General features: G+C 40.2%; 1 protein-coding gene and 1 long non-coding RNA gene across 10 annotated transcripts in view; one reads left to right on the top strand and one right to left on the bottom strand.

Moving 5' to 3' along the window:
- Positions 1 to 692: 692 nt before the first annotated feature.
- pbx3b (pre-B-cell leukemia homeobox 3b) overlaps positions 693 to 10,334 on the bottom strand; it is a 60,096-nt gene continuing 50,454 nt past the window's right edge. For 4 of the 9 annotated variants that reach the window (XM_034872049.1, XM_034872051.1, XM_034872050.1 and 1 more), the window contains 5 exons: positions 6,134 to 6,299; positions 5,438 to 5,515; positions 4,912 to 5,024; positions 4,000 to 4,089; positions 693 to 2,430 (listed from right to left, as the gene is read on the bottom strand). In XM_034872049.1, the coding sequence (XP_034727940.1) occupies positions 2,338 to 2,430; positions 4,000 to 4,089; positions 4,912 to 5,024; positions 5,438 to 5,515; positions 6,134 to 6,299 (540 nt within the window). In that variant the 3' untranslated portion in view covers positions 693 to 2,337. The remainder of the gene's footprint in view (positions 2,431 to 3,999; positions 4,090 to 4,911; positions 5,025 to 5,437; positions 5,516 to 6,133; positions 6,300 to 10,334) is intronic. The other 5 variants (XM_034872054.1, XM_034872055.1, XM_034872056.1 and 2 more) reach the window with 2 other exon arrangements.
- Positions 2,741 to 5,628, top strand: LOC117944900. The gene is made up of 2 exons (XR_004656685.1): positions 2,741 to 2,880; positions 5,480 to 5,628. It is a non-coding gene; the product is annotated as an uncharacterized LOC117944900 (long non-coding RNA).

Genomic DNA, 10,334 nt, shown 5'->3' with positions numbered 1-10,334 from the left:
CATCTCTTTTTGCCTGTCTATCTACACTCACATGTTGAAATCAAAACAAACACTATATGTGGACACACACACACACACTTATCATTCAGATTAGCTGTACATTGTGATTGTGATATTCTCTGTTTGCAGCTGTGTTTTAGCTTTATTTGTATCCCTAACTGAGAGACACAAACACTGGACACACTCACAGGAGGGAAGACAGGAATGAAGAAGTCTGCTGAGAAAATGAGAATAAATGGATGTCAATCTCCATGTGGAATTGGTAGCCAATGATCCATTAAGGCAGCCTTTCCACAACAGACGGACAAAACAGCCTGAATTAGAAGTGCCTGACATTTCAGTTAATTGCGCTAACCATGTCAGCTCCACAGTAGCTACAAACCAGTTTAAGTCTTAACCTTCTATTTATCGCATGAAACAGGAGCAAAAGGCCTCGTGCATGGCTTATATATGCCGGGATCACTACACGTAAATGATGAATACAGTAAATTATTTCAATATGAGAGGGAATTTCTATTTGATGAATGAATACAGGAAGCAAATGTAAATAAGACAACATGAAAATACATGATGTTTTATAACTGATGAGGGAAAAGAAGCAGCAGATGTACAGGCCTAAATGAATTGACAGTCTGTTTTCAAGAAAATTGCAAAGTCTCACTCACTGATTCAACAAAAAAAGCACAACTTGCTGTGTCATAAAAGCAAAAGGTTTATTCATGTTTGAAATCACACAACTACCACAAGGAAGACTTTTCAGTCCAGGGTGTAGTCTGGTTAGAAAGTAACACTAAACATCTTTAATACATTAGAATCACTGCCACAAATCATTTGTCATGACTTTTTTCTGTTTCAGAATCACATACAATAGAAAAAAGAGAAAAAAAGACGTTTTGAACCCTGTTGGACAGAGCTGGGAAATGTACAGTTCTGAATACTGAAACCTCTATGCATTACAGTTTTTATAGTGATTTTTTTTCTCTTTTTTTCTGCATAATTTAGTAACAAGATGAGCAACATTCAAAATGTTTTTTTTCTTTCTTCTTCTTCTTCTTCTTCAGTATTTACAACAGTTTCACTGTTTGATGTTAATTTATCAACAATGTTCATCGCATCCCCCCCACCCCCAACCCGTCGTAAAAGTCACAGACCAACAACTTCTTCTTCAACATCCCACCGCCCCACACCCCCTCCCCATCTCTTTTTCATGGTATTAATATTGTTATCATTTTCATTTTTTTATTTTTTGTCATTTTAAGTTGCGGTACAGCAACAGCATTTTATTAAAAGATTAAAATATACATTAGATTACATAGAGGATGAAGAGTTTACAGTGTTACAAGATGTCTTTAAAGTAACTAGAGGAAAACATTAAATAAGAGCAAAAGAAACTATGGTGATGATTTTGTTTAGAGGTAGTAAGTGAGCACTCTAAGCTACAGAAACTGGAAATTATTGTTTTTTTAATGAATTTTAATGAGGTAATAAAGCTGTGTTTTGATTGGTGGGATGTATAATTACTCTTAAGCTATATTATGTACAACTTTTCCTGTGTAACGGGGCCTGCTCCTGTGCGCCATGAAGGAATGATATACTGTGTATTATTTGTTGATAAGCAGTACAAAAAAAATGTTTACATATGTACATACTAAACATCAAATTATAAAATATGGAATGGTGTCATGTTATAGTCAAGCAATCAATTACACTTCTTTATGTTCCAGAGTTTGAAGCCATTTCCTTGTACTAATGTATACGGCTGTAAGGCAAAATAAATCTTGAAAGTAACTACAAAGCTGCCATTGAGCTGTCAACAGTAGCATTGTTAAGTTGCTGGACAAGATTGCAAGCACATTACAGTCAAAGAAACAGCTGCTTTAATCTATGTATTGTAAGAACTGAAAGAGAACCCAATTATCAAAATGGCAAGTGGTAAGTAAATCAAGAATCAAACAAATGGGCGCTTAAAATGTCACATTAAATGCGCAAGTGTCATCCAGTATTTTAAGTTTGGAGGAGCTAATTATCCTGAAAGTTTACCAAGTATCATCGGAAGGCTGTTTTCTGTTTGTGTGTGCTTACCCCTACGACAAACAAATAAGAGCATGGTGATCACATCGGATTTATGGAAACAGAAAGAAAAACACTGAACGACCAGGAGAACACTGGGTGCTAATGTATGAGGATGTGTTTGGCTTGGTGCGTGGGGGAACATGTTAAAGTACAGGGGGGAAAAACAATCTGTTGTGGGTTTTTTTATGTGTATCCTCTGTAGTTGGTCGGCCAGTGAAAATAGTCCTATGCCAAGCTTTGAGGAGAAGATGCATTAACAACGGATCAATTCGAGGTATCAGAGTGCACACTTCCGGGTCCTTCTGTCGGAGATATCACAGAAGACGGAGTCGCTGCATCTTGCCATCCCCCATTAGCCTGGTACACACAAAAAGGTTGAGATTACAATCACATACTCTGCAACATGAGCTTGGTACATTTTTATTCCCCCAAAATGTAACAAAACACAAAAAAAGGGGAAATGAGACTCATATAGATTCTGGTTGCACTAATGTGTCAGTTGATATCAACATGTTTATGCCGTGCAATTAGTCTTTGCATTACAGTGGCATCAGCATCTCGGAAATTTGTCTCCCGACCAATGGGAGCACCCCCTGAAATCGGTGTCTAAGCAGATTTCAGCAGCGGCGGACAGCTTGTCTCTACATATTCTCCTGTCAGTCAGGGAGAGGGAGGGCACGGGCTGGGTGAGGTGGGGGGAGCTGAGTGAAAGTGACAGGGCAGGGCCACTCCGAGAGACTTTGCTTTGCTCCAGGCATGATCTAGCCTTTACTGGATCCGTCTACGTCACCACCAACAAAGCTAAAGGTTAGTCTATGCTAATGTATCCTTGTGGAACTTTTAGCTTTGTTGCTACAATATAGGAGCTTTGCCACAAATTGACTTGATTCGAAAAATGTTCCGTTACTATACTTTGCTCCGATTCTCTGCTGTCACCGTCGCTCAGTGCTGCCGTTTTCCTATATGGATCATGCAAAGCGCATGGTGAGCCATTAGGCACAGGTCTACACTGTGCATGCAAGTGAGAAACCTTGTGAGAAAGTGAAAAAAAACACTTGATCCTGGTAGGAGCTGACATGTCTAAAGAGCTTATAGCAATAAGGCTTCAGCAAAGCCAACATGACACCAAAAGCATGGAATGCTGGCAACAGCCCCTCACTGTTTGTTTATATAAAATGTGTTCACTCTTTCTTTAGATAACTTTTGCTGCAGTAATGCAGCAGTGTGTTTTTGATGCTTAAGCTTTAAATAATATTAGACTGTGGCTGTGCGCGCGTTTTACACAACAGGCATATCAATATGAAGAGAGCAAAACCTGAGGTTGTGATATAGTGCAGTAAGAGGGAGAGAGTGAGAGAGAGAGCTGTCTGATACTAATTCTCTCTCCCTCCCTCTCTCTTCATCCTCTCTCATCAACAGAATTAATCTTTACCCTGATAGCTTCAGATTGTGCGCTGCTTTACAAAAAGGAGCCATATCAAACCTCATCAAGAAAGATGGAATTCATCGTCTGGGAAAGGGCTGTGGGCGATCACGTGTTCATATGTTATCATGGAGATAAGGCTATGGGAAATTATGTGAAGCATTTCGAAAAGAAAAAAAAATAGCTAAATGCAATAGATACCGTGCGACGTGCAAAAAAAAATCTCATTTTTGGTTTGAGTTAAACAAAATATTGAAAGCTGTTTAATAAAGTAAAGCTGGAGATTTTATTCCCCCCGCTGTGTAATGTGTTCTGTTAAACTTTTATTCATATCAGCTGACAAAGTGACACGATATTTCATCTGCTTTGGGGTAGCTAAAAACACATGGCATGTTATGTCTATCTGTATCTACAATAATGCAACCTAAGGTACACACTTCATTGCTTATACCATATTAAATATATGTTATACGCAGCACATAACCAATGAAAGCTCTACTCACATTTAAGCCGTGTGGACTATACATTGTGTTCCCCCCAAGAGCATCATTGTATCCTGCCGTCTGATTGATAACATGGCGCAGGGTATCCACCTAAAGGGGGACAGACAAGGTGGACAAACTGGTCAACTCAGTGTCTCAAAGCAGGTCAACGCTAAGTGCAAACATGCTCAGTGAAGCAACAGATTCTGACTAGTGTGAAATCACAACTCCTGAGACAGCAAATGTGTAACACAGCTAATAGATTTCCTAATTAAACATCATACCGGTAGGCATACTGACATTACTAGCATGCTCAAATCTATGAAATCTTCTACAGCGGCTATAATAATGACAATAATGTTCAAAATTAGCTTTTATGTTTTACTTTAGTCATAAATAAGCATAGTTTTTTTTTTTTGCATGGTAGCAATTGTGTGTCAGTTGTGCAGCTGCATTAAACTCACAAAATGGAAGACATCAACAAACTAAAACAAGATGAGACAGGAAGACAGCAATATATAGAAATACAGAAAGAAAGGGGGAGGGGAACACAGTACCAAAAACCCAATACCAACCCAAGAGTTCAAGTCAAAGCCAAATGCATTTGCACAATTTTTAAAACTTGAGATGTTTGAAATAGGGACCAGTAAATTGCTTCGCGGCATTATTGCAGTGGGGTGGGATTATATTTTGGCTGCCAAAATATTCCATCCAAAGCGAAATAGTCAGTAAACACTTCGGTCAATTGGAGGTTACAGGTGGCCTCGCTGTGGTAATTTAAACTGCTTCCTAGCATGAGCAGCGTGTTTTTTCCTTTTGTCTTTTTTGCTTTAACGTGCTTCAGACTGCACTGTGGATGGCTCAGTACACAGGCAAGACAAGGACAGCTCTCTGCGCTGGTAGTCAGGAACTGTCCCTGATTGTTGATCCTACCTGTGACTGTACATTGGCTCCGACTTGTGCCCCTTGGTAAGAATCCCCATTCAGACTCTGCATGCTCAAGAACATGTCCCCAGAGTTTGGGAGGTTAAAAGAACCTGAAGAACCTGGAAAGGGAGGATGTAAGTAGCTGAATACATGAGAAGGCTATAAAGGGAAAGCACACACACACATACACACAAACACACACACACGTGTCTGCATACACAGAACCACAACTCAAGCAGACAAAAACACAGGAGAAAGACTCCCATAAAGCAGGCGACTACAAGGGTGAAGAAAAACAGAAGAGGACGATATGCAGAAAGACTGAAGGGGATTTTACTTTTAGTACAAATGCAGTAGACACAAATGAAATGAAAATCACACGACACAAGGAGGAGGGGAGGCTGGCTCTATATGTGGTTGGTCGCTTAAGCTCCCAATTGTTCCACATCACCTACTTCCAATCTAATGTTGGCAGGGAGGTATCACATGGTAAATGACAAGGACAATAAGAAGCTTATGAAAAGACCAGTACCAGTAAACATGTTGGTTAAAAGAGTGTTTTTGCTCTCTGCAGAATCCAGCTGAAACTCCTCATCTTTCATCTGGAATCCTGGGTGCAAGAAAAAGGGACCACTTCATAAGCTTACCACATCCCGACGCAGGTCAACCTAGTCCAAACTCAGCATCACATTACTCATTAAACCGGACTAAACATGCCTTCCATTTAGGCTTTGCACTGTATATGACTCTTATTCAATATGAACTATATATATATATTGCAATTTTGATATAATACTAGTACTGTAGGTAAAAATGCTCCCAGCAATTATCTGTCATTTTTTTTAGCGAATAAAAATAAATAAAAAAATAAAGCGCTACCATGCAGTGGGACTACATACCATTACATTACAAATGACAGGAAGTTGACAGAAAGTCAAGGGAAAACAAATCCCACTGGCATCCAATCTGAATTTTTTTGCCAAAAATACATGTGTTCTCGGTTCACAAGTCAGGAACGCTCTCTTTATGCATGAGTTTGCTTGGCATCAACTGTCTTATAGACAGGAGACACTGTGATCCCCAAGCTGGGAGCAGAGTCTGTCACTCTCGCCTGTGTGAATGGTGCATGAGAGAGTGAGGCAGGTAGGCAGCGGGTTAAGAGCTGAGGTAGAGGGCAGGTCTTTTTTCTTTTATTTCATTTCTTTTGTCTATTTGCAGGAGTGCCTACCGGAGTTAGGTGTGGTAGGAGAGTTGGCCTGGCTGTTCTGCACTGCAGCGGCTGCAGCGTGTGCTGCATTTACAGCGGTCTTGGCGGCATACAGGTTGGCTTCTTCCTGAAACTTGCCGATATTTTTCTTGTACCGGATCCTTTTGTTGCCAAACCAGTTGGATACCTGTGTGGTAGAGCATAAGGAGGAGGAGCAGAGGAGTCAGACGTCAAGCAGCCACAGCACCGTGCACTGAGCAGTGTGATTGTTTCAAGATGTCATGTGTGGGTCCATCAAGTACCCAATTCCCAGCCCCTGCAGTAAAGTCCGCCGGGTACACAAGCTAATTAAGCCATAATCAGGAACCACTTGTGTCTTCTCATGGATGGGAGCTTGACATGCTCTTGGATCTGTCTCCTGACAAAACTAAAACACAAGGGGCTCCTATTGCACACATAAGTCAATGCATTATGTATATATTTCTTAAATCAGGCCTGATATGATACAAGTCCTAACATTTCCCTCAGTGAAATATACATATATCTTCACATTTTACCCTCTAAAGCGCACTGATTCCAGATCAGTGACTCTAGGTGATTGACACCTTATGTAAATACAATTATAATTAGTTAATATTAGTGATTTAAAACGGGCAGGGGAATGTAAGGCAGCATTTCATATTTCACATGAACAGAAAAAGGAAAAAAAATCATTTTATACCTCTGATAAATATTTGACTAAAAATCCTATTAAAGCATGCATACCACCTGAACAGTAATATAATAAACAGTTGGCCTTAATTAACAGCTGGCCTTGGTAGCCGTGCTTTAGTTTGAAAGAAACAAAACATAAACACAGCAATAAACACTTGTGTGTGTGTGTTTGTGTGTGTGTGTGTGTGTGTGTGTGTGTGTGTGTGTGTGTGTGAGAGAGAGATAGAGAGAGAGAGAGAGAGAGAGAGAGAGAGAGAGAGAGAGAGAGAGAGAGAGAGAGAGAGAGAGAGCACACACATGCATGCTCAGTGATTCGGGAAGCAACTTTTGTTTGTAATTATCAAAAACAAGAGTTGGAGGGTAAAGACCTGCAGACATGTGAAGCAGTAAACACAGATTATCGGGGTAGTCAGTGTTAATTGATGTGTTGGGAGAAAAAAAAGAAGAAATATTTTACCAAACGGAAATTGAACTCTAAAGGCTGAGGGAAACTGGGTAGATTCCGATTCAGAACAGTTGGAAAAGCTAATTTAGTTGACTTGAAATTATGACATCCAAATTCAGTCAGACGCTCAAAAGTTGTATGAGGGGTGAACCTTACGTGTGAATGCTGCGTAATAACAGTGGAATAATAATGATATGAAGCTTGTTTTTAATGGTTCTATAAATTAGAGTGTCTTGTCGCTGCGCTTCTGCCCCCTTCTCAGGCCCTGCAGCCCACGGCAGGACCAGCCAAAGAGCAGCTGCCCCTAATGACGCTTTATTTAATTTCCACCCATGTGCTTAAATTTTAATATCCCCAGCAGCCCGCCAAGGCTGTTGCGTAAAAAAACTGACTGGATTTGCAGGACATGAGATCATTTCTATCCTGCACGTCTCTGTGCTCTAAATCTTTAATATCTAGGCAATTAAAATTAATGACCATTCAGGCGAGGCCCACTGTTGGCAGGGTTTCCTTGACATCAATTGTTTGATGGGTTTACCTAGAGGTTAAACTAACAAGCAAGGTTTAATTGGAAGCAATGAAAGCCTTGGCCATCATCCTTTTTACTTAACCTGCTTATGGTGGATTGTGGAGTCGAAAACGAGGCAATATTCTCGCTGTTTCAGACAGCTCACAAAGTGAGCACAAACCCCTCGAAATCAGAGAAAATGTTTTCTTAAGCCCATCAGTCTGTTTAATTTCACAAAATGTTCATGCAAACAGTGTATTACACAGAACTACATTTATTAAAATGTCAGTTGGAGTGTTTGCACATGAAGACATATTTATACCATTAAGTCTGAAAGCTAACAGTGGTAGATAGACACTGGTTGTTTTTTTCCTTTTCTCCAAATAGGGCAGTGATGCATGTTAATTCTAGCGTTTTATATTAAAATGTGACTATTTCATAAGTTAGGAAAAGTTGAAAGATAAACTTGAATTACTTTAATCTGCTTTTCTTCTTTATGATAAAGTGTGTCATGACCGTATTCTGCCACTATACGGTGTTACAAGCACGGACAGAGTCAGCAAGCATTGGCATCAAATCCTCTGGACGTGACACAGCACCCTGCTCCACTCTGTACATGCACATTTCTCTCTTGCTCACTGAACTCTGGCTCTAGTGATCCTCGGGTTCAACTAAATATTGAAAAAAAGCACGGCACTGTAAGGTTTGGAGCACAACCCAATCTACAGAACTAATTCCCTTTTATCTTGTGGCAGGCCATGCATTCAATTGACTCCTATGTGTGGTGAGAGCCAGGTTGTGAGATTGAATTACCTGACATCAGCAGCCTCAAAGGCAGCGATTGTGTAATGACCATGCGGATTCCTCGCAAGAGAACGATACCGTTGCCTTCATTGCTGCCCACTAGAGAGGCCATGGAGCTGCGGTTAATAATCATAACTATTTCACCCTATTTCAGGTGAATACTCCTCGCTGGTCAATGTAAGGCAATGCATGATCTGTCTATGATCTCAATATATCTGAGAATAAAATGCCCTAAGCCTTAAATACAAATGCAAAAGGTGGTCTCAATAGCTGTACTATCATCAATTATACAGGTTGCATTAATAATGAACAAGAGCTCAAGTCTTAGCTTCTCTGAATTCACTACAATATGAAATATTGAAAAGTGTCACTCAGATGAAAAATGTAAGCAATGCAAATGATTCTGAACAGCAGTCTGCCTAAAATGTCAAACATTTGGCACACATTAAATCAATAATGGCCTCCGTAAACCCTTACACAAACCACATGCAATCGCATGTCTTCATTCAGGAGCCCAGCCCAGTGATAGAGGGAAGGAATCCTGCCACTTGGGTAAGTGTAACAATGGCAATAGCTTACTGTACTTTTAGGGCTCAGTATGTACTAAAATCAGACACATTGACATAGTTTGTTTCTGTTCAAGGTTATCACTGCAGCTTTTAGAATGAACTGTAACACTGTCATTGAGGTGCAGGGATCGCCTGAGGTAATGAGGCTTCACTCTCAGGGAAGATGATTGCGCATCACTCGCATTTTAAATGACCCCTGCTTAAATGATGTGGGGTGTTTCGTCAGCAATGATGTATTGAACCTAGCTGCGGACCAATATTGGTCTTCCATTTACGACGAATGGTTTTTCTTAATGAACTGCTTGTGTAATCAACAAAGCCCGCAAAAAGTATTTTGTGGGTGCTTGAAAAATGACTCCGCTGAGCCCTCAGAGTGGCCACAGCAAGCGGTTTTGCAACTCTGAAAGGCCGGGGCACGGTGAGGGATAACACACTTACGGCGCACCCGGCATCATGTCGAGCCCCCGACTTTGTTACTCACTTAAAATGAGCCAAAGCACTAAGAATAAGTCAATAAGAATGTCTGCAGTGGCCTCCGCTGGTCGAGGAGTTTGCCACTAATGGGGCCTGAGATGAGTTCAAGTGAATTTTTAAAAGCCCTCTAATTTCTGCATAGACTGATTTGTTCTCATGGGAACTGGAACGGTGACCTTTTTTTTGTGCGGCACTCAGAAAGCAGAGTGGAGCTCCATTTGTGAGGGTTGTTGGCCATTTCTTTAACCGCTATAAAGCACACAGCAAGCACAGGGTGAGTGAGGGGGGCTAAAACTGATTTCAGAGCTCAGTTTCAAGATTCAAAAGACCAAACAATTATTTGACGCTCTACGACAAACAAAAGTAAATAAATAATGTATTAAACAATAGCCAAAAAGGTAAGAAATTCATGTGACACATTTGTACACACATAATATGGTGATAATATGGGTAGAGTTCATAAAAAATATGAATCAATCAAAAATAGTCTGTTCTTGTGTGACGTAAAGGTGGGATGTAAATGCTCATTATCCACTCTTTTTTTTATTCTAATAAAAATAATTCAAACTTGAAATACTGTTCATTTCATGATAGCATTAGCATTGATCCAGTGGTGTGAAGGAGGGAGGTTCTGTGCAGTGGAAAATTGTGAAGCTATTACATACATGAACAAAAAAAATGAAAACAGTGGATCAGGAGAAGTTATGA

Source organism: Etheostoma cragini, chromosome 5 (genome assembly GCF_013103735.1).
Source record: "Etheostoma cragini isolate CJK2018 chromosome 5, CSU_Ecrag_1.0, whole genome shotgun sequence".
NCBI lineage: Eukaryota > Metazoa > Chordata > Actinopteri > Perciformes > Percidae > Etheostoma > Etheostoma cragini.
The sequence above is the reverse complement of the archived record's forward strand: the minus strand, read 5'-3'. Positions and strand labels throughout refer to the sequence as shown.